This window comes from Glycine soja, chromosome 6 (genome assembly GCF_004193775.1).
Source record: "Glycine soja cultivar W05 chromosome 6, ASM419377v2, whole genome shotgun sequence".
Classification (NCBI taxonomy): Eukaryota; Viridiplantae; Streptophyta; class Magnoliopsida; order Fabales; family Fabaceae; genus Glycine; species Glycine soja.
The window spans coordinates 9,839,237-9,864,163 of record NC_041007.1 but is presented as its reverse complement, the minus strand read 5'-3'; the positions used below and the strand labels follow the sequence as shown (position 1 = coordinate 9,864,163).

At 34.2% G+C, this 24,927-nt stretch overlaps 3 protein-coding genes and 1 pseudogene across 3 annotated transcripts; 1 reads left to right on the top strand and 3 right to left on the bottom strand.

Moving 5' to 3' along the window:
* Positions 1 to 709: 709 nt before the first annotated feature.
* On the bottom strand, positions 710 to 7,642 carry LOC114415472 (2-oxoisovalerate dehydrogenase subunit alpha 2, mitochondrial-like). Its single transcript, XM_028380166.1, has 9 exons — positions 7,197 to 7,642; positions 3,698 to 3,835; positions 3,126 to 3,308; positions 2,248 to 2,405; positions 2,034 to 2,133; positions 1,828 to 1,939; positions 1,357 to 1,496; positions 1,075 to 1,260; positions 710 to 964 (listed from the first exon to the last, which is right to left on the bottom strand). The coding sequence occupies exons 1-9, from the start codon at positions 7,473 to 7,475 to the stop codon at positions 797 to 799; spliced, it is 1,464 nt and encodes a 487-aa protein (XP_028235967.1). The 5' UTR covers positions 7,476 to 7,642; the 3' UTR covers positions 710 to 796.
* Positions 7,643 to 8,557: 915 nt separating this feature from the next.
* LOC114415471 (SWI/SNF complex subunit SWI3A-like) lies at positions 8,558 to 12,773 on the top strand. The gene is made up of 6 exons (XM_028380165.1): positions 8,558 to 8,702; positions 8,785 to 9,326; positions 9,868 to 10,359; positions 10,627 to 10,780; positions 11,712 to 11,845; positions 11,959 to 12,773. The coding sequence occupies exons 1-6, from the start codon at positions 8,633 to 8,635 to the stop codon at positions 12,136 to 12,138; spliced, it is 1,572 nt and encodes a 523-aa protein (XP_028235966.1). The 5' UTR covers positions 8,558 to 8,632; the 3' UTR covers positions 12,139 to 12,773.
* Positions 12,774 to 14,047: 1,274 nt separating this feature from the next.
* Positions 14,048 to 16,549, bottom strand: LOC114415470 (pentatricopeptide repeat-containing protein At1g43980, mitochondrial-like). The gene has a single exon (XM_028380164.1). The coding sequence runs from the start codon at positions 16,197 to 16,199 to the stop codon at positions 14,307 to 14,309; it is 1,893 nt and encodes a 630-aa protein (XP_028235965.1). The 5' UTR covers positions 16,200 to 16,549; the 3' UTR covers positions 14,048 to 14,306.
* Positions 16,550 to 19,168: 2,619 nt separating this feature from the next.
* On the bottom strand, positions 19,169 to 21,134 carry LOC114414318 (annotated as a pseudogene).
* Positions 21,135 to 24,927: the final 3,793 nt, after the last annotated feature.

Below are 24,927 nucleotides of genomic sequence, written 5' to 3'. Positions count from 1 at the left end.
TTGACCCACTTAACAATATTCATTCAGGTCAGAAAAACAACAAACATGAACGAGTATCAAACAAATAAAAAAAAATTAGCTTTATCCGTTTGAGCAATACTTTGCATTGGTAGGCCCTGCTACAATAATTGCATTTTTATATTTGTAGGCAATACAGACTACGGAGCAGTATTTTGTGCATATTCAAAGGCCAGGGTGCCTAAATTGAGCACACAGATACTTGGATTATTCTTGGAGTTTAATTTCTATACTCAGTAAATATAAAAACAAAATTACATACTCTATTAATTAGGAAATTATCGTTTTGTATAATTTTTATTACAATTGTGCTTGTGAAATTGTGAACCACCCTTCATTTTAAAAGTGAAATTGGATCTCTTACCATTTTAATTAGTATTTGAAATCACCTAATACACTTGTTGAGGATACATTACAAAAACATCGCATTGTATAGCCGATCTTTTTTATGGAACAAAAATGACTAATCTGCGCATGTACTACCCAAGTTTATCAGCTTCTTGATGAATGATAAGTATATCTTTAATGGGAATAGTATGTGCATTTTTTATTGATCTGTGAACTTATCTTGTTTCAAGTTTTTTTGGTTTCAAACTTGATTCCAAGGGCTAAATGTTACATTGAAATGTTACTTGTAGGTAAGATTTTTGTGGAACTAGTTTAATGGTGAATAGCATAGAAAGGATCAAAATAAAAGATAAGAACAGGGCATCCAATCCCTTTATTTTATATTTTGATTGTAAGATTTAGTACAATTTCTTGTTTGAATTGGCAATATCTACAAAGGAACATCAGAAGGGTAGTCTTTGGGATGCTTCTCGATGGTTTTTCTAATTAGTCTCTCTTGCTCCTGAAGGTTTGATGGTATTTGGTCATAGACATCATTAAATAAGTCCTGAAGTGGAGGTTTTTGTGCTTTCTCTGCCACCTGAATCGCATGCATTAACTGTAGAAAAGCAACAAAAATCCAAAAACAAAATGTCAGAACAACTGAACAAGTTGGTGTGTCATGTGCGTACAAAGATGGACTAAATTGCAATATGCTAAATAATTTACCTGCTTCCTGACACTGCTTCTAAGCTCCAATTCATCCTTGTCACTCCACCAACCATTCCTTTCTACCCATCTTTTGAATCTATTCACTGGATTCCTTGCCATCTTCCAATATTCAATCTCATCAGTTCCCCGGTACTTAGTTGAATCATCAGATGTAGAGTGATGTCCAACTCTATAAGTGAGAGCCTGAAGGTTATATAACAATTAGCATAAGATTGGTGAACACTAAAATGATGTGGTATCAAACAATGATCATCTTAGCATGAAGGGAGCTCGATGCACCTCAATTAAAACTGGCCTTTTTTCTTTTATAGCGATTTCTCTAGCAGTGTGAACTGCACTATAAACAGCAAGAGCATCATTTCCATCTACTCTGATGCTCCAGATGCCATAAGCTTTACCCTTAACTACAATACCATCACCTAACCAAACAGGAAAAATTAACATATGTTTTTAGGACTTCTAATAGACTTAAAACTTGATAGATTTGATCAAATAAAGAGTACACGGGATAAACTTCTGAATAAATATTTATAGAAGAAAAAAATAATAAGGTAAAATGAATTAAGTTTCTTCATAAGTTAATAAATAACTTCAACTTATAAGCTAATTTTAACTTCTAAAGTACTTACTGAGAAGTTTATCCAAATAGTGTCTAAAGCTTAATCAGATATCAAAAAGGGTATGGAGGGAGTAAAATATTTTTTCTAAAAGAATAAGAGTGCGACAAAAAACAATGAAATGAAAGAGTACTTCGAAATTGGTCTTCCACAGGTGTACTGATTGCCCATCCATTATTACGACAGATAAAAACAACAGGGGCCTCCATTACTGCTGCAAAATTCATAGCAGCATGAAAATCTCCCTGCAATGTTTGATGTTGTCAGATAATAGCAATAAGCATCATTGTGTTCCATTTTATACTAGTTAATTAAGAGAGATAGTTTATCACCACTAACCTCACTGGTGGCACCATCCCCACAAAAAGTGACTGCACATGCACTTTTCCCATCCATTTTAAGGGAATAAGCAGCTCCAACAGCTTGAGGAAGTTGTGTTCTGAATTTCTTGCCAAACAACAATAACTTGTTCAGAGAGCATGTCACCAATTAACAGTCTAATTATTAGTTACAATGATTTAAGCCTGTTCTAGCTATGGTATGTATGCCTTACGCAATGGGGGATGACACTGTGAAGTAATTGTGCTGGTTAGACCCATAATGTATTGGCATCTGCCTGCCTTTTCCAAAATCATGTGTGTTTCCAAAGCATTGATGAACAAATTGTTGCAGTGTAAAACCACGCCACAATAGAACTCCAGGCTCCCGGTACTGTCAGTGAAAACACGATGCACATTTTCATCATCAACAAACATGTATGCGAGTGTTATAAAAATCAGAACTATCAGCTGGAGATAGATTTGTTCATTTGTGGATGCTAACAACTAAATTATTACATGTTCTGAGACTACTAGACTACTACTATGGTTCCGGATAATCTTCACATGACATAATTGATAAGTTGTAAAACTCAGTTATGTATCATATAAAAATTAGCCAACCATTCCTTCCAAAAAAAAAAAAAGACTCATGACCGTGTTTTAAATTATGTAATAATTTCTCCCTAGTGACATGTTCTTTGTAGCACATTTTGTATAATTGATTAAGGTTTATAGAAAATTACATAATCATAAGTTGAGCTCATTAAAAGAGAAGAGTCACAAAATTTTCTGTTTTCTTCTCATTAAGTCCGTGCCAGATCTGTAAAAAAAAGTTTGTGCCAGTTTGGAACAGTGTTTTGGAGAATATATTGCTACATTATTTTTCTTTTCATTTTGCTCATTTATCAGTGAAGAAAAAGTTAGGCTACATGAAGCTGAAATGTTTTGGACTTTCAATTTTTCTGTTTTGTCATTAGAGATCCACAATAATAATAATAATAATAATAAATAAATAAATAAATAAAAAGGAGTTGAATTTTAATAGAAGCATAAGGGAATTTGAAGTGTCTGGCTAATGAACATGCATGACCAGGTGCTATTGTAGGCAAACCTGAGGCAATATTATATCATCAGGAGCAAGTGCAGCAGCAGATGCAATGTTAACTGCTTCTTCCCCCATTTGGGTGAGGTAGAAGGAAATTCTACCTTGCCTCTGCACTTCATAGAATATGTTGTCCATAGTTTGAAGAGTGACCATGTCAGAATACATCTTCACACCCATTTCCTTGCTAACCTGTTCAATTATTCTCCATAGGTAGTTAACTAATAAAGTTCCCATGTGATGTGTTTCGTGCATTATATCACAAAAATTAATTTTACATCCTTACATAAAATCTTTCTACTAATTTTTTACTTGTAAAATAAAAATTGTTCGAACAATTTTATGTTATCATTTTAAAAATGAGTTTAATAGTTATACACCGCCAATATATGTTAAATAACTTTACACTATAATCTAATAACAAATTATCGGTTTTCCTTTTTTCTCTTTTAGAATATTATGCACATTTACTTCTTTTTTTTTTTATCTAATACCTTCTTTAGAAAAATATAACATTAATACATTACTTACTTCAGCGCTAAAATCAAGTTTTGGTTACTAACAGTGCTGTAGTGAGATACCTGTACATAGTTGCTGTATTTAACGATCTCACCATTGTCATCAAGAACACGATAACAGGGCACCCTTTTCTCAGGAGACTCAGAAATGAATCTCATTTCAGAAGTAAATCCCACTTTCCCTCCAGGAAAATCAATGACCTGACACGGTGAGAAGAAAAATTAAATAATCTCATGGAATAAGGTAACATTAACCCATTGGAAGAATTTGGGAATGAATCCTTTTTAGTTTCTCGAAGACCTCCCCAAGAAGAACTCACTGTATATTCATCATTAAGATTTAGTAGTGGGTTTGTTTTTTCTTTTTTAAATGAAGTAGTAGGTTAAGATTATGGAATATTTTAAATTAAATTAATAGCTTAAATGTCTCTACTTTATTATTTTAAAGACAAAAATACTTTAGGTAAGTATTACTATTGTCTTTAGTTGATTATGCATGATAATGAAAAGTTGAAAAATATGATATTCATAACCATATATTATTGGAGATTTCACATTGCGTGTCTATGTCAAATACACACCGCATATAATCAGACAGGTATTAGGTATACTTCAAACTAGCACGCTGCTAATTCAACCCTAGTTTTATAGTTAGGTACACTTCAAACTATTCGGATCATTCACATTTGTTTTCTTATTTATATAAAGTATAAATGATTTATTTTGTTAATTTATATTAAAATTTATTTATTTAAATAAATAGAGATTCATTATTTTTTGGTGAAATAAATAAATAAATATTCATTATAAATGACGTTAATAATTTTGATAGTTTAGTTTGACAATTTGCAAGGTTTTAGATCACTCCAGCTTATGGCTTATATATGCTTATCGCCAGCCAGGTTGCATCCGGTCAAAAAAAGTCATACCAAAATATTTTAAAACTCTAATCTAGTATTTTTATTAATTTGTAATAGTAAGGAACTAGTTTAAAACTATAAAAAAAAAGTGAAGTGGGAAAGGATAATACCTTGGAGTAGGTATTATCACGTGTGAACCTTTTAATATAATACTTTAAAACATAATTTAATTTGTATCACGAGTTATGTTTTGATTAAAATAATGCGTTGCTTTATCAATCAAAAATAAAATATTTACAGAAAGAAACTGGCAGTGGAATGATAAATTAATTAATTAATGGGGGTTTATATTTCTTTTCTACTTGGATAAGGAAAGGAAGATTGTAAAGATGTAATAAAAAAAATATAATAAAAACTTCCACAGATCTACAGGTTCTGTAAAAGGACCCGTTGGTTCACCCCGAAACGAATCGCTGCCTACAAGCGTGTAATTTTTATCTTCTGTATGTACACTCATATTTAAATTATTTTATATAATAATTTTATTATAATTGTATTAAAATTAAATCAAAGATAATTTCTAAATAAATAATGTATAATTTTTTAATAATACACGTTCATTAAATTTTTTTATTACTCATTAAACTATAAGCAGTTAAAAAAGTTAAGTATACATATGAAGATAAAAATTATAGTTTGAAATGATCGAGAGAGAAAAAATTTACTTAATACTATGGAAATTATGTGAAATACACATCTAAAATAGAGAGAGAAAAAACATATATAAATGTTTAATTAAAAAAATCATTCTTTAAAATTATGTTTTCTAATTCATAATATAAAATAGATTCATACTAAATATAAAAATTTATATTATGATAGGTTAGACAAAAAAAAGTTAGAGAGAAAATAAATAAATAAGTAGAATAAAAATAAAAGAAATAAAATTAATTTTTATTAATAAAAATCATTTCTTTTATTTTATCTCTTATCAAATAAAAGAAAAATATTTTATTGTTCTTATTTTCGTTTTTTTTTAATCCAAACGTGCTTCCTCTCATCCAATCGTGCCAATAACGTTTTTAATTTGCAATTTCTGAAAAAAGTTAAATTTCCTTTTCCACCGTACGTTCAGAAGGAGTCTTGATTTACACGTGAAATCAACATCAAGTCATTAATCATGTCCGTACAATGGATTATAAAGACAATAAATGAAATCAAATACACAAGTTGTGATCCTCATCTGTATTCCATAATTAGCCGTTCAACCAGATCGCCCCTTGGCTGCATTTAGTACGTCATTCACGTTGATTTATCTAAAATTACTTTAAAACACTAACTAATGTAACTTTACATATTTAATTTTACGTTAAGAAATTAATTTTATATTTAAAATTGATTTTAAAAAGTTAAAATAATTTTATATAGCTTATATCAGATTAAAAAATTATACTCAAATTATTACTAGCTCTTTTTTAAAATAAAAAACATTTTTAAAAAGTCATTTATTTAAAGTCAATTTTAATCAAAAATTAATTATATAAATGATCACTCAAACACCATCATGATTTGTTAGGAAGAAAAACACAAATTTTAAATTAAAAGAAAAGTATAAGATTTTTTTAATTTTTATAAAAGTTTAAAGTTGATGCATATAAAATAATTTTATACTATCATCTAATTATAAATTATCATTAATATGGTTTTTAAATTATTTATTATAAAATTTAATAAACTTAATATACATGATAATTTATGATTGTATAGTAATATAAAATAATTTTATATTATAAATACATAATTTCTTTTCTCTTATTATAAAATTTTGACATAAATTTATTTATTTTTATCTGGAAAAATTAAACATAATAGTAAGAGGTTTACAACACTTACACCATACTCAATAAATTCACATGAATTTGTATAGATATGTGGATGCCCAACTTAAATCTAAATTAAACTTGTATTAAATTAAAGGTGAGTATACTGTTATTTAATGATTTGTTATATATATTCATTTGAAGTGAAAAATTGCTAATTATTAACGACCTTAAAGAATTGATCCATCAATTTAACGGTCTCATAGATTCTTAACCCAACCAACTTGTAATGATAACTTGTTAATTATGGTTTAGTTTAATTAACGCTACCGACGGATTGGGTCTAGTAGAATAAAATTCTAAGGAGGACATTGGCAGGCCAGCAATTTTCACTTTCCTATTAATTTTAATTTGGAGAACTTAATTTTTCACATTTGATACACATTTTTTAAAAATATATTTCTTGAAAACTATAATCCATGCGAATTCTTTTTAATTCACATTTTCACAAAAAAAATCCCCGTACAAGGGTGCATATCTTACTTTTCCAAATTAAATTTTTGTTTTACAATAATAAAAACTTCATTTTACTTTTATTAAATTATTTAATGTAATAAATAATTAAAATTACTAATAAAATATCACATAAATCTTTTGATTCTTAAAAAATTTATTAAAAATTCTTAATGATGAATCAATTTTTTTTTAATTCCCAGAAAACATGGAGAATCATATAATTCCCGGGAAAATAGCTAATCCAGATTTAAGTCTCCACTTAAAAGATCGAGAAGTGCTCTAACCCATGTCTTAGATAGAATTGTCTATAGAAGAAAACAAATTAATCATAAAAAAGTATCGCTTTGGCTCATAGTAATCACGTACCTGATTAGGCTCATCCTCGGTGGCAACATCTTGCTCCAATTCCAATTGTGCCTCAGCTTTGGTTGATTCATGACGCGAGAATCGGAAGAGGGTGGGTGATGAGTTCTTACCCGGAAATGCATCACGGCACCTAAATGGTTCAGTTGATGGAAAAGAGGAACAAGAGCTATTATTATGGTTAAGAAATGGTCCTAACAAGAAAGGCAAGTACTTTTTGTGAAGGTGGTGATGTTGATGAATCAAGATCCTACTCGACCTTCCCAATAACCAGGATGCCATTCTTCTGAATAAACAAAAGAGTTAACAAAGGAAGGGGCTAGAACTAGAAGCAAATGGGCCAAAGAAGGAAAGAGTTATAATGGTGGGAGGAGGGGCTAGATGTCCAAGTTCCACTCACCACATCACACGTACTTATTGTCTTTCGTGGGGGATTGGCATGGGCATGATGAGACGAAGGTGGCTAAAAGTTTCAAATAAAACCTTTCAAGATGTTATCCTTGTCGTGGGACCACGTAGGATTCCAGATTGTTGTTATCTTCTACTATTATTTCGGACGAAAATTAAAGCTAAATAATTGATTGACACATTTTTTCTAATATTTTATTATTATTGGATAAATTTTTATATTGTTAAATAATGTGAATTTTCTATGATTAACATGGGATAAAGAATGGAAATATGACAACCAAGGTTGGCGTTCGCCTAACATTATAATTTAATTATTTTTTTCCTTTTTAGCTTTCTAAAATGGAAAATTATTTATTATATTATCATTTAATTTAAAATTTACTTTTGATCCTTATAGTTTCACCGTTGTATAATTTTGGTTCCTTGAAAATAATTTATTGCAAATTTGATCCTTTATATTTATAAAATTTAGCAATTTTGGTTTTTGTAAATTAGTTTGTTGTCAATTTTTTTAGCAAAATTGTTTACATGACATAATAGTTTGAATCAAATTGATGTAGGTTACTTTCTTTCTTTAGTAAATATCCATTGAGTCCGTATATTAAATGATATAAAGTGTTTTAGCTCAACCAATAGTTTTGAGTTGGAGTTTTTAATATGTAATTTATGTTAAATGTTCAAAGATGAGTTTCAACACCCATAATAATTTTATTTAACTAAAGTAACATTGTCTTTGGTAAAGGTAATTCTAGTATTTACAAAAAAGAGTTTAAATAAATAAAGAGTTTAACCAATGGAAACTTGTTTCTATCAAGAGTATTTTTTGTCAAAAAAAAAATACAGTTATAGGGCGTGAACGTAGAAAAATAGAGGTTGGAAATAGCCTAAAGGTCAGGCTGACCGAGATGGCCCAATAACTAAACAAAAACAAGAAAAGAAAAATAATCTTATTCAGTTATCTGTGTGATTCGGAACAAAACCTAGACGGTCCCTGGTAATTTCAATTTCCAACGACGCGGGAGAAGTACATGATGGAAGTGACGAAAGACCCTAATTCAGATTTCGAACTCGAACTCTACACCATCCCAAGCTCTTCAAGTAAGTAAGCACTCACCATTCTCTCTCTCTCTCTTTCTGTGAACCCTAATTTGGTTTGAACTAAGCGGCGTCGTTTTGGCAGGATGGTTCGCGTGGGAAGAAATCCACGAAACGGAGAGAACAGCGTTCAAGGAATACTTCGACGGAAACTCAATAACGCGAACCCCTAAGATATACAAAGAGTACCGAGACTTCATCATCAACAAGTACAGGGAAGAGCCCTCGAGGAGGCTCACCTTCACCGAGGTGCGCAAGTCGCTGGTCGGCGACGTCACGTTCCTGCACAAGGCCTTCCTCCTCTTGGAGCATTGGGGTCTGATCAACTACGGCACCGCGCAACCTTCTTCCGGTGCGGACGCAGCGGAGGAGGAGGAGGAGCATCGCAAGGTTCGTCTCGAGGAAGGCGCCCCTGGTGGGATTCGTGTCGCGGCGACGCCGAATTCGTTGAAGCCTATGTTGTTGCCTCGCAATGGGAAGAGTGGGGTGAATGCGAGTGGGGCTTCTCTCAAATTGCCGCCGCTGGCGTCGTACTCTGATGTTTATGGTGATTTGATTAGGCAGAAAGAGGGCAACTGTGGCCTTTGCGGTCACAAATGTGGTTCTGGACATTACCGATGTACACAGGTTTTTTTTTTTTTTTTTATAAAAAAAATACGCTTTTTAATTTTTATGTGCTATCACGTTATTTGGTATGTACCAAGGCGGTCTATTAGCTCCGTTGGTTAAGCAGGGTGCATGAGTATTGTAAATCATTTGTACTGTCTTTAATTCTTACGGATAAACAAATATTACTTGGTATGCATAATAGGGGTTGGAAGGGGAGGGAAGAGGATGAACTTAATGCTCATAGAAGTGAATATGGGAGGGATTTGGATGATTGCATGATAATTTTTCATTTCACATACTCTGGATTGAGTATAATTTTTTCTACCTCGCATTACAATTAGTAAAGCCATATCTTTGACATTATTTTGGAACACATATAATCTATTCATCTGCTGGAAAAATGGAGTCTATTGATTTCATTTAATGTCCCTATGGTCACAGAACATGTTTGAAGTTATATTTATAGGGGAGATTTATCTGACTTTTTTCGGCCACTTAAGCGTATATTTCTGAAACTAGTATTATTGGTAGTTATTCTATTCTTTATATATCATGGCAGGATAATTTCATTATTTGTATTAATTGTTTCAAAAGCGGGAATTACGGGGAGAAAAGGTCCACGGAGGATTTTGTATTGAGTGAGTCAAGTGAAAATAGTGGTAAGCATGACACTGTCTGGACTGAGGCAGAAACTCTTCTCCTTCTAGAATCTGTTTTGAAGCATGGCGATGATTGGGAACTTGTTGCTCAAAGTGTTCAAACCAAGACCAAACTTGATTGTATCTCGAAACTCATTGAGCTGCCCTTTGGGGAGCTCATGTTGGGCCCTGCTCACAGAAATGTTAACATTAACGATGCTAATGGCATCGTGAACAATGCAAAACAAGTTCAATCATCTTCATCTGATAACCAAGAGATTTCAAAGACAAAGGACCAATCTCCTGAGTTTACAAATGAAAATGAGCAGAACGGAGATGCTGTGAAGGAAAGTCCTTCAAAAAGACAGCGTGTTGCTTCCCTTTCAGATTCCAGCAGTTCGCTAATGAATCAGGTAAGAGATAATCTTGAATTTTTTTTCCTTTGTTATGATTATAAGTTATAATTTTTCAAATCTGGCTGCATTTCCCTTTTTTATGACGTGCTGTACGGTTATCTTAGGTATAACGTATCTATATTTTGTGAAAGGCTCATGCCTGTGCACACTGTGCAGATGCTTCTTTTGCTGTTACATCTCTAGTATATATTGATTGACCAGGGAAAATAACACAAAAGTTATTTGCTTTCACCTCTCTTGGTATGACATGGTGTTTTGAATTAGGTGGGACTGATCTCTAATGTGGTTGACCCTCATATCACAGCTGCTGCAGCTGATGCGGCTGTTTCAGCTCTTTGTGATGAGGATTTGTGTCCAAGGGAGATATTTGATGTTGACGGTGAAGAAGGTTTAGAGATGGAGAGGTCCTCTCTATCAGGTATTTTCTATTGTATGTGTACATTAAGATGATATTCTTTTGACAAATCCTATAATTTTTAAGTAAATTTGCATCCCCCGAAACTTGTCTAGTTTCCTAGATACATGAAAAAAAAATTATTGGCTCCTTCAAATGCAAGTTATACAAATAATGATGATGATGGTGATCTTGTCCGTCATTTTTCTTCATAACTTCTGCTGTTTTGCACGTTACACTTCTCAATACTTACAATACTAGATTAATTTGTCAGTAAAGTTAGGTTGTTTAATTAGTTGGACATTGAATTAGGAAACCATCTTATGGAGGGCAATGATTACTCAATGGTGATTTCATGTTCCTTGTTAAATGAATGTTTGAGCCAGTACCTTGTGATAGTGCATTTTAGGGATTTTGATTGGATTGATTTCCTAGAAGGTATGTTCCTCAATTAGCTAAGTCAAAACCAAGGCTTTCTGCAAGTATATTTGCATAGGCCTAAAGCACCAAAAACTGGTTAGAAAGCACCAAGTTAAGGAGTATGTGATTTTGAGAGTTAGTTAGAGGACGTAGAAGGTGAATCTGATGTAAAAGGGAAAGTGTGAGTTACATGGGATTATGATGCTATTTTGTTTTCCTTCACTAAGCTTGAGCTATGAGAGATCCTTCATAGCTAGTGAGCATTCTGCTCCTTTTCTATCTCTTTCCAGTTTTTCTTTAAATTGTCTCCCTATTTGATTTTTCGAGCAACCCATTTTAGGGCAAGGATTGCTTAATTAAAATGAACTATAAAACTTGAGTATGATGTGGAAAACTATTGAGAAAAAGGGAATAGGTAAAAGGACTGCACTAATAAATATATATTTGGGCATCGTTTGTTAATATATATTTGTGGATAAACATTGTGTATGGAGTATTGCTTTATGTCACCTTTAATCTGAGCTTGCCCTTTCAGAAATACCTTTGACACTGCGTGTAAGAGCTGCCACTGCAACTGCTCTTGGAGCTGCTGCTGCACGAGCAAAGTTGTTGGCAGACCAGGAAGACAGAGAGATTGAACATTTAGTAGCAACTATAATTGAAGCACAGGTCCTAGTTCATGATTTTTTACATCTTCCAACTCCTAGCTCTTGCTGAATTTCTCTGGTTCAGGTATCCATTTGAGGGATTAACTATTTTTTCTTTGCTTATTTGTTATCTAGATTGACAAAATGCTACAGAAGGTTAAACATTTTGACGATCTGGAGCTATTGATGGAAAAGGAACACGCTGAAATGGAAAATAAAAAAGATTCTATCTTGACTGAACGGATTGATGTGTTACGGAGAACATTTAGATCTGGAGTCACTAGATGGAAAGATTATTCTTATGTAAAATCTTAGACCAGTTGATTGTAGTACAAATTATTTTTAAATAAAGTTGATTGAATGATGAATCAAGAAAATCGTGATTGAATCAAATGTTTTTTTTTTCCTTAAAATTAATATAATTTGTTATTCTTATCAGAAAATATGGACCTGCTTGTTTATTATTTTAAAAAAATATATTTTTTTGTCTCTAAAATCAAAAGAAAAATATTACTTGACAATGAGTTTTGTCACTTGGGTGAAATTATTTTTAAAAAACATTATCAGTGTTTTTGTTTTTAGAACACTTTAGCTGGAAGGGTGAGAGAGACGGAGACCTTGTCTGGGAGGTGGTGGTTTGAGTGGGGCCCCCTCATGTCCTCATCCACGTGGGTATCTAAGCCGATGGAGGAGCTCTATGAGGAAACTGGTAACAGGATTACCATCTTGACCCGGCATCTATTGCCAATATTGACTTCCAAATTATGTGGAGTTTTGCTTTGTTTTTGTAAAAAAATTGTAGCTCCTTACGTGTTCAGATTTTGGATTGGATTAATCTCTTTTGTGGTTTTGTTGTGGGTCTATCTGTATTAATGAAAGTGAGAGTACATGGCATGTGAAATGGGTGTTACTGTTGAATTTATCAACTGATTGATATTTATTACAAATAAGTGTGGACAGGACTATATGTGTTTGTTACAATTACTTGTCAGTTAAATTGTTTCAAATTGTGATTTGGCAACAATAATTGTAGATAAAAATATCAAGATTTTATCTACAATTATAGATGTCACCCAATTGCATAATAATTGTGTTTAACGTCTAGCTAGGTTAGTTACATTTACCTGTTTCATTTATCAAAATTGTTAAAATCTCCATCACTATAATTATTACAACAACAAATAAGACTTTCAGTAAAAAAAAAAACAATTTAGACTTTGGAATGGGGAAAAAACCACACCCATACTTCATTATTAAAAAAGATGAGTAAGAAAAAATTAAATGTAAAATGCACTAAATAAAAAGAATAAAAAAATATCGAACAACAGTAAACTAAAATGATGATTTATTAGTGACACAATTTGGATGTAATTTTATGCACAGGATAAGAGCTTGTCAAGTGGACTATTTTTCCCTGATCTTTTGGGTGCTACAGAACACATGGTTGTCAAATGGAACCTTGTTGTTATCAAGGGTGAAACTGAATTCATTTCCTTCCAAAGGTTACCGTTTTGCGTTATACTAATTTTACGGAAATACGATCAGATAAACATGTCCTTTGAAAAAGCATGCACTAGCTTTGCTCTTTTTATCATCCCTATTAAATTGGCTTTATTAATTTGTTGTTATTGAAAGCGTAGATGGTGAGAAGTTGAATGCCGCCTATATCAGTGTTGCATGAAAGCGGTTGCTCCATCCTTCTGTTACCTAAGGATATTTTGGAGGCATGGTTGCCACCAAAGTGTTCCATTCATATTTATTAGTTATTACAGAACTTTATAGTTTATCCACACAATTTAATATGGTAAAGATACCAAAAAATTGAGTTGCCACCTTCCGGATTGATCCTTATTGCGGGTTATTCAAAAGATGATTCTCACTCTTTGCTCTTCCGGAAAACGTAGGATTGTCCCAGTAGAAAGGTAACTCTATGTGCCCCTAATTTTCTGCTCCAAATCATATTTCTGGATGAGCCAAAATCAATGATGGGCGAAGACGTGAGACAGAGAGGTGAATGCATGGAGAGACAAAAAAAGAAGGAAGTTTTACTGATTTTATGCATTTTCTTAATAATTGATATAGTCATTATTTAATCCTCAATATATCATCTATTTATTTCATAAATGATGAGAAATTCTATCATTTGTTGTTGATCTACTTTAAAACGAGTCAACATTACATTATATTGAAACTATACCTATTCTGATCTGAGATGTATCAACAATGAAGAAAAATGTATCGTGTCATTAATAATTTCTTTCAGGGTAGATAGTAGATACAATCAAATAATTTCTTGAGAACTAATATAAAGAATTGATATAATTTGTAGATTGCAACCGCTAAATTATATATTTTTTCTGCCTCCTTCCCCCCTCCCCTAGCACTATCAGTCTAGTTTATAACTCACTTCAATTCAGCATTCATATTCCTTGCCAACTGCTACAACTTTCTTTCCTTTTTTTTTGGTCTATACAAGTAAATTTTTAGACATAACCTTCAGTCTCCATCTCCCAGACAAGTAAATTCAACACCAGATATAGATCCTTGCCACCATAATGCTGTAATTGATTTGACGCAAAAGTGTACACATTATTTCTTATTCCAATCCAACTGTGTCCAATGAACTCTTTAGTACCTCTATTTTCCACAGCCTTCCTCATTCGAACCATGGAATCCCATCTACCCCTCATTTGATATGCTTGAGCCAACACCAAGTAAGGTAAGGATGTCTGTGATTCCCTATCCATTATTTTCTTTGCAACTCCTTCTATAATTTGCAAGTCTCCATAAATTGCACATGCAGAAAGAATTGACCTCCAAATGTCAGAGGTAGTTCTACACGGCATTGTTTCTATGATATCAATGGCTTCTTTGAGCTTACCAGCTTTACTCAACATCTCCACAACACATGCATAATGTTCTTCTCCGGGTTTTACTCCGAATTCCATCTCCATTGAGGAAAATATTTTGATTCCTTCATCAACCAATAACCCATAGTTGCATGCTAGTAGAACTGCAGTAAGTGTTATTCGATCTGGTAGTATGCCTTCTCTAGTCAATAATTCCCTGAAGAGGTCCATGGTCAAAGACACTCTGCCATAGTAAGTCAGTCCCATCATTATAGTGTTCCATGATACCAAATCTTTTATTTTCATTTCATTGAAGATATTCAAGGCATCACCAATAAACCCAAATTTAGCATACATATCGACAAGTGAATTGGCAACAACTGCATCTGACTCAAAACCCAATTTAGGAACCAAAGAATGGATTTGATTACCCACTTCAACTGGTAAGAAAATCGAAACAGAACTCAGGAGAGAGCTAACCATGTATTCTGTTGGCCTGATATTCTTCCTCAAGGTCAGCACAAAAAGTTGCAAAGCATTTTCCCCTAAATCGTGTCTAGCAAAACTTGAAATCATGGAATTGCATAGAGGTGAATCCCATTGATCTTGTTTCTTAAATAGCCGGACAGAATCCTCCAATCTGTTGCATTTGGAAAAGAGGTCAATAGCAGCACTGGATACAATGCTATTATAAATAAATCCCATCTTGAAACAAAAGGCAAAAACCTGCTTACCCTTGTCCAAGTCTCGCAAGTTAGAACAGACACTCATCAACACTGAACACGTAAACTGATCAGGTAACAACTCAGCACCTCTCATCCGATAGAACTGCTCTAATGCCAACTCATGGTGTCCAGCACTATGACAGGCCCAGATCAAAGAGTTCCAAGATATAACATCAAACTGCTTCATAATCATAATCACACCAAAAGCATATTCAACAAGACCAAGCTTCCCATAAATATTTATTAACGAATTCCCAAGCACTACATTATCCAAATCCACGCCACTTCTGATCATCCTACAGTGAATCTGCTTAGCATGAGGGGAACTTGACACGAGTGACATCAAAATGGAGAAAGTAAACCCACTTGGTCTCACACCGGTGCCTTGCATTTCAACAAAAAGCTCCAAGGCATGACTTAAATACCCACAGGAAGCATAACCCGAAATCATGGAATTCCAAGAAACGACATCTCTAACAGGCATCGCATCAAACATGTGGCAGGCCTTGCCAGGCTGGCCACTTTTGAGCAACCCTTTTAGGCAAATGTTCCAGGAAGTGGAGTTCTTGTGGGAAATATCATCAAACACCTTCAGTGCATCGTTAATGTGGCCGAACTCAGAGTAAAGGTCGAGGCAGCGATTACCCAAATATGTGTAGGTGTTAAGTCCCAATTTGAGGAAGTGGGCATGCACGATTTTGACAAAGTTAAGGGATTTTTGAGATAAACAGTGGTTTAGGAGGAGAGAGCAACATGAAAGAGAAGGGTAAGGACCTTGCGCTTGCTTCAATAATGGGTACATGCAAATGCTAATGCCACGCCCACAACTACAAGCCACAGGCACATTTGAGAGCTATCGAAGGCACTCCAAAATTAAACAGTGAATCACACGCTTCATCAAATTTAAGGGTACGGCTCCAACCCTTCTTGATATTGATACCATCATACCACAAGCTCTAGGTCAAGGTGTTATTGTTAGAAAATTAGACAGAATAGAATAGAGGAGGTTCTATTAATTTGGCACACAAGTCACAAGCTACACGGAATAGAATAGAGGAGAGCAACCATAGTTATTATATAATCCTCCTTTAACACATTTAATGAACATAATGACCGTAGTAACTCTTGTAATTGTTATGGTGCGTTTGATTTATTAAAAACACACAATTTTGTTGGAGTTGGTAAAAAAAGAAGAAGAAGTATAATAAAAGAAAAAAAATTGACGATAAAAACATTTGAATAAATTAACAATTGAAATAAAGAAATATTAATGAGTAAGAAGAGAAAAAACAACATTTCATATGATCCTCGGTGTCCAATGCCAGCACCTAAGACCGTCCTCATCGATGATAAAATTTTTTATTCAATTCATCATTCTTTATTTTATATTATCCTTCGATCATTTTTTAAATCAAAATATCAAAAGTTAAATAAATATTTGTATAATATCTAATCTTTTATTTTTCAGCGAATCAAACTCATCCTTAATAATTATTAATAATAGTACATACTATGCAAGAATAATGTAATTTACCAACTGTTCTAATTCTTATGTAATCACAATAATTAATGAGATAAAATTCAGATATATTAGACTGTTTTAACAGTCCTTAAAAGAAAACTTCTATCATTCCTCTTGTCTATTTATTTTCGGTTATTATTTGTATTAGATTAGATAGATTTGTTAAGTAATTTAAAGTTAAAAGATCAAAAATAAAAAAGCACATTTTACGAACTTTAAAATTTTTTTTTTACAAAAACAAAAAATAAACCATATTAAATTACAAGTATTTAAACATATTTGTATTATATACATTTGTTAGGCCATTGCTTCCGTGTAAACATTATTAACTCACCCTATGATTAATCAAGGTGTACAGTTTTAGTATACCCCTCCCCACTGAAACTTCTCCCATTTTCCTCTTCTCCGTGCTCTCCACCCCCTCTCTCCCATCCTCCGCCGCTGCCCACCGTGCGTTGTCGTCGGAGATGATAACCGACGGCGGCATCACTGTCCCACCCCTTTTCTCCGCTCGCTTTATCTCCCTCCTCTCCCCTCTTCCGACGCTTCCGACGGCGTCTCCGTAGCCATCATTCCCACCTTTCGTCGTCCGGCAGCGCCTTCCCTTGCTCCATTCCTATTCCTGGTGGTGGCAGAAGGCCTTGCAGGCTTGTTTATCAGAGCCTCTGAATTGGGTTTTTTTAAAGATTTTAAAGTGGCAGAAAATGTACAGTTCTCCCTGCTACACTACGCAGATGATTCAATTATTGTGGGAGATCCAGATATGGCTAATCTGTGGGCTTTGAAGGCAATATTCAGGAGCTTCGAGATGATGTCCGACATGCGAGTCAATTTCCACAAAAGCGATATCTATGAACTTTGGGAGACTATTCAAAATGTGAGACCGCAGATTTATTCTACAGATAAATGGATATGGAGTCTCGAACCTTCTGGCTTGTTTTCGGTGGCATCAGCGTATAATTTCTTGGCTGATTCATGTCGAGTTATTTTGGATTTTGAGATTGATCTGATAATTATGGGCAAATTCGATGCTGAACCGATTACCAACTTGTGAGCAATTATCTAAACGTGGTATTGTTTTCCAGCAACTACAACAATCATGCACTTTCTGCCAAGGTGCTATAGAGGATTTTAATCATCTATTCCTGCATTGCCCCACTGCAGAAAGCATTTGGAAATAAATTTTCAAATGGCTGGGAATTGATTTTGTTTGTCCACAGAATATCAAACAGCTATATACGCAAATTGTTTCTATGGCTAGAAGCTTCAAGGCTCGCAGGATGAAACACCTTTTTTGGCATGCCACTTGCTGGAATATATGGTTAGCAAGAAACAATAAGATCTTCAGAGGGGAGCCAGTGGTGATGCGAAACATAATTGCTAGGATTAAAAATGTATCTTGGCAATGGCTTCTGTACAAAAATGGCACCAAGTCGGGCACTTTTTACTCAACATGGTGTACTAATCCTTTACTGTGTTCATGAAGGGAGGGACAGTGGGAGTAGCCTTTGGTGCTTTTTGTAGAGAGGGTTTTTTTTGGGATAATGATTCTTGGGAGGCTTCGCATATGGAGTATAGTGTCTTACTATACCTTTTTGTAATCCCCTTTCTTACTATATATATTATTTTCCTTCCAAAGAAGAAACTGAGAAAAGAGGGGGGCGGGGGGGGGGGGGGGGGGGGAGTGATGTCTGGTGGAGAACGGCAGAGTGGCCATGGAAGGCTGTGGGAGAGGGATGAAGAGTACAAAGAAGAAGAAAATGGGAGAAGTTTCAGTAAGAAATGATGTATATTAAAACTGTGCACCTTGATTGATTAATCTCTGAGGGTGAGTTAATAAAAGTGTATAATGGACCACTTACAAAGTAAAGTAGTCCACCGTAGCCTATGCCCATTTGTTAAGTAATTTAAATTTAAAATATTTTCTACAACAATTTTTATTTTCTTTTCATAAAAACACACGCTAGTAATTAAAAAAAAAAAGAACAAGAGGAAACGAATCTTCTACAATCTTAATTCACGTAACCTAGAACAATTGAATTTTGCTCCACTTAATTCTTAATTCTTGATCTACATAGGGTTAATTTGCAAAAAAAAAATAAAATCGAGTTATATGGGTTTGATTTACGGATTTTATAAACCAACTTATTTACTTATTTTTTGCTTTATCTGCAAAAATTATTCATCTTATTTTTTTGATTTAAAGTCATTTTGAACTAGTGCGTAGATCATTTAAGTCTACTAAAAAGTTAGATACTACAGTATTTTCCATCAAAAACTTTTTGCCCTATCTCAACAAAACTATATTTACAGTAAAAATCGACAAGGGAGATAGAAATTATCTGGGTCAGATTCAGGCACAATGGTGATAGCATTACCAAATACCTGCTCACCAAGTTCAAGGGATGATTTGCTGCCACAAGCACTGATAACACTGGCAAAGCTAAACTTGTCCATTTTTAAGTCCAGCTTATTCATCTAACAAAAAACATCCAACGCTTCATTTAGACATGCATTCTGTGTTAGGCCAACTAGAATTGAATTCCATGAAATTAAGGTTTTACTAAAAATCAACTTAGCATCTTCAATCCTTCCACAATTAGAATACACAGTGATCATAGTATTAAGCAAAATGGTATCATAATCTTTGAGCTCACTAAACAGCTTGCAAGCTTCACAAGGGCTTTGACATTTGGAGTAGGCATCAAGCAGAGCACTAGCAACCACTATATCATGAGTCACCCCAGCTTTACAAGCACACATGGATTTGCTTAACAAGTTCAACAACAAGCAAACCACTGGCTACACTCAAAATATTAGCAACAGTAGACGCATCTCCCCGAACACCATCCCTAAGCATTGCACTGAAAAGATTCACCGCTTCCATCTCCTCACCATTGGACACACAACCTGAAATAATCGAATTCCATAGCACAGAACATGGATCAACCTTACTATCAAAAACCCTTCTCGCCTCCCTCATTCTGCCGGCATTGGCATAACCAGATATCAAAGCTGACAAAGAGAACTCGTCCACATCCCTCACAAAACTCTCAACGCGAGCAGCACTATCCAAATCACCATACTTCCCATACAAGTTAATCAGCGAGCTGCACAAGACCCTGTCAAGCTCCAACCCCATGCCATCAACGAAAACATGAGCATGGACTTGCTTCCCACAGTCGAGAGCCAGCAAGTCAGCACAAGCGCCAAGAAAAGTGGCCAGCACAAAGGCATCACGGTGCACTTCTTGTGAAGGGTCCGAGTTCATGCTCTTGAAGAGGAACAGCGCTTTCCTGGGATGCCCATGTCAGGAATAACTGTGAATTATGGAATTCCAGACAAGGTTGTTCTTTGAGGGCATGTCATTGAAGAGAGAGTGGGCTAGTAGGACGTGTCCGGACTTGGCAAACGCGGAAACGACCATGTTCCACGAGAAGTGGGTGTTGCGAGGCATGGCATTGAACAAGTGGAGGGCATTGTGGGTGTGTCCTGAGTTGAGGTGGGCTTGGACGAGGGAGTTCCAAGAGAAAGAGTTTGTTTGGGGCATTTCGTCGAACAAGTGGGACGCATCGTGGAGATGGCCGCAGCGTGAGTATAGCTGGAGAAGCCGATTTGCCACGGCGACGGAGGAGTTTAGGATGCCGGTTATAAGGAATGCCACGTGGAGTTGCCTCCCTTCACGAATGGAAGACCAGGATTGAAGCAATCGTGCCAGGCCATGCAATACCATACCAATGAACCACATACACATTCTGTGACCATTTTCACCTCCTTATTTCTCTATCTATACACTTTGGTTACCTATAACTTAACGGGTTGAACGTGTTGTGCAATTTCTAAATATCGCACATTGATTAAACAAGGAATACTAAAAATAGTTTTATTTTATATACAGTTTTTTTGGGATAAGTTTTAAGTTAGTCTAACCTTTATTTTCTGATGTTTTAACTTAATCTATTTAAGGTTTTAGTTGGGCAAATTTTTTCCAATAATAAAAAATAGACTTCCATTTTCTTTTTCTAAAACAATATATGTCCCTCTCTCATGCTCTTACCATGATTCGTGAAACATATTAGCTCTCTGGCTCTCTTCTGTTCTGTTTTCATCTTCTCTCTTTTCTCTGTGATATTAGTTAACAAATTATTTTCTCTGTCAATTCTTGTCACCTGAGTTTATCGCAAAATAATATGTTGTATCTTTTGGGGATTTTTTTGCATTATTAAAAAGACATTGCGTGAGGCTAATAAATATAAACAAAACCAAGTGTTCAGAATTCCACATATATTCTTTTTAGCAAATCGTTAATACGGAGTATAATGAATTGAATAGTAGAAATATTACAAGTGGTTGAGGAAAAGAAAAAATAAATGGTCCCTAGGGGAGGGGGTGCCTCCTTGGCCGCTTGGAAAGGAAGAGAGGAGAAGGGAATTTGTTGAGTACAATATTTATTTTTCAAGGCATATATATTAACCATTGAACGTGCTACAAAATTGACCAAATGAAAACACCCCCAAAATAAGCAAAAGTATCCTATTAAACCAACTTTCCACATAAATATTTTGCTGAGAATCCAACTGTATAGTTAGATGTAGCCCTCCCCTAATTGAGTAATTTTGGTTGAGGTAACAATCATGCTTCGGCGTGCCAACTGTCAAGACACACTATCATTTGCATTTCCTACCACATTATTTCATCACAGTCTATACTTGCAGTTTCCAAACCAGCTATAGCATCAGAGTTCAAATCCCAAATTGCAGAACAAGCTTTCTTTCCTTTGGTGAATTGGTGCTCAAGCTCTGTCATTTGAATCCAATGTTAAGGAATATATATATATAAATGAAAAACAAAATATTGAGAATCAATACTTCAAAGTGTGGTAAGTACATTTGTTAAGAAAACTATTTACTTATACAAAAAATTGCTTAGTAATCTCATAATACAGCAAACCTCTTATTATGAAATAATCTACATTGATGAATTGCTTCACCTCTTCCTCTTTTAGGCTGTTTGTTTTTATGAAATTAGGAAGGAAGGAAGGAAGAGCACCGGAGAGAAAAAGTGAGGATTATTATCTCTTTCATTGTTTAGTTTTTCATTATCCCTTCCTCTTATAGTTTTTCATAAGAAAAATTCTTTTTTAAGGATATGTGTGTGGGTGGGTCGAGAGAGCGAGTGACCTCATAAACAATCGGCTTAATTGGGATAGTTTTTGAGCCAGGCAAATGGTTGGGCCCAAATCTACATCATGATATATCAAGCTGAGCGTTACTTTGATGAATTTTGGACAAAACAAATAATGATGAGTTTATTAATATAATCTACCTTTGGAAAGAAGAAATAGAGAAAAAAGGAAATCAATGGTTACTTTAATAATTTGATATTAAAATTTCTAAAAATAACTTAAAAATTATATAACATTTCTATTTTATTCATATCATTAATTTTTTAAAAAAACTAATTACTTAAAATAATTAACTAATTTCCTCTACTTCTTTTCGCTCTGAACCGAGCATCTAATCCTAAATAGTAAATATTTAAATAGAGCAAGGGTGCCATAAAAGTAATATAATATATAAATGAACCATAACCATGAATAATAATAAAAAACACATCATTCACGTGGAACACAACACAGTTGGAAAATTCAGCAAAAAAAACAACAGAGTTAGAATGAAAAGCATACGACATATACATAGTTGTGATTGTGAAGTAACAAATCCAAATTACCACAACAAATAATTCCGCAGAATTTGGCCGCTGGCAGTTTACGCCACTCAGTAGGGAATACAATTTGTCTCTTTCTTAGCATATACAAATTGTACTTAACCACTAGCTAGTTATGTTAACTAAACATAGTTAGTTGGTTAGTTAGTGTTAGAGAGTAGTTGGTTAGCTTCAACTCAAAGTTAGTTAGTTGTCCTAATTCAGTTAGCAACTAATCATTGTATATAAGCTTGTACTGCAATGATCATTAATAACACAATAGAGAGAATCATATTCTTCATCTCTTTCTCTTTGAGTTTTTTGTTACTCCTTCTGCAAAATATTGAGCTTTTCTTGCCTCTTATGGCTTCCACGAGTTTCATGATGGTATCAGAGCTCTTCAACTGAAGAGCTTTGTTGTACAACTCGATCTATCTTCCTTCTTCTTCGTTTTCATGATTTTCAACTAGTGTTGTTTCGCATATCCTATTGTGTTCATCATGAGTGCAACACAGGTTCAAGATCAAGCATCTTATGTGCATAGCCCGTATTACCTTCATTCAACTTGGAAAAGGTGCAACAATATGGTTGTGTCATGGCTTGTACACTCAGTTTCACCTTCAATACTACAGAGTATATTGTGGATGGACAATGCTCATGATATATGGAAAGATTTGAAGTCATGATATTTGCAAGGGGATTTGTTGAGAATCTCATAATTGAAGCAAGACATGGCCTCAATCAAGCAAGGTGACAATTCTATTACTGATCACTTTACAAAATTGTGCATGATTTGGGACGAGTTAGAAAGCTACAGGCTTGATCCTATGTGCACATGCACACCAAAATGTTCCTGTGATGCTCTCACTAGTGTAATGGAAAGGAAAAAAAGCAAGATCATGTGATGCAATTTTTGAGAGGATTAAATGACCAATACAACAATGTTAGATCAAACATTCTCATGATGGATCCTTTACCTACCATAGCTAAAGAATTTTCTTATGCAGTTCAGCAACAAAGACAATTTGTATAACAAACTTGTTAGAAAATATGAGCATGATTAATGCAGCCAATTCAACTTCAGGATCTAGTGTATCTTGTAGTTATTGTAGTAGGGATAATCACATTGTAGAGAATTTTTTTAAGAAACATGGATATCCTACAAACTTTTCAAATAATAGAGGAGGTAGAGCAAGCACTTGTGGCTCTTTTGGCAGAGGGAGTTCTGCAGGCAGAGGCAATTTCAATAATGGTAAAGTATGTACCTACTGCAATATCACTGGTCACATTGTTGAATAGTGTTATAGGAAACATGGCTACCCTCCTGGCCATTGATTCTACAAACCACAAGGAGCTACAATTAATAATATAGTTACAGAGGTAAACACTTCTGAGAATACTGATAAACAAGCACATGAAACTCAAACCAATGACTTGAAGCTTACTTCATAGTAGTATCAAACTCTGCTAAATCTATTGCAATAGTAGCCTTCAACTTCAAACAATGGTTCTCATCACATGAATCAACTTGGTACACTTTCTTCTAAAGCTCATTGCATTATAGGTAATGTTTTACCCTTATTTTGTGTTGTTAGCAAGCATGATCAAGTGACATGGATCTTTGATTCTGGTGCCATTGATCATGTCATTTCATCCTTGAAATATTTTGCATCCTACAGAGAAATTATTCCCATTGTAGTTAAACTTCCAAATGGCCAACAAACCACAACCACTTTTTCAGGAACAATACAACTTACTAATTCCTTGTTTCCCTATGATGTCTTATATCTGCCACACTTTACTTTCAACTTGGTCTCTATATCCAAGCTTGCTTCGTTTCTTCGTTGCCAACTAATTTTTTCTGTTGACAAATGTCTAATACAAGACATAATCACCAAGAAGATGAGTGGTATAGTTGATGCAAAGGATGGACTTTACAAATTGAAGATTCCATCAAGGTCTATGACTTGTGTCAGTTTTGTGAATATTGTCTTTTAGTCCATTTCCACTTGTAATAAACCTCACCCTTGTAATAAAATGTCCATAAATGTATGACATTTCAGATTAGGCCACCCCTCTCATGAGAGGTTGCAAATTATGCAGAAACATTATTCTATCTTGAATTTTGTTAAATATTTTGTATGTGAAACTTGTCATATGACTAAACAAAGAAAATTGTCTCTCTTTGAGTACTTCTCATGCCTCCACTCCTTTTTCTTTGCTACATGTTGATATTTGGGGGCCCTGCTTAGTAACTTCTATTCATGGTCACAAATATTTTTTAACCATTGTAGATGATTTT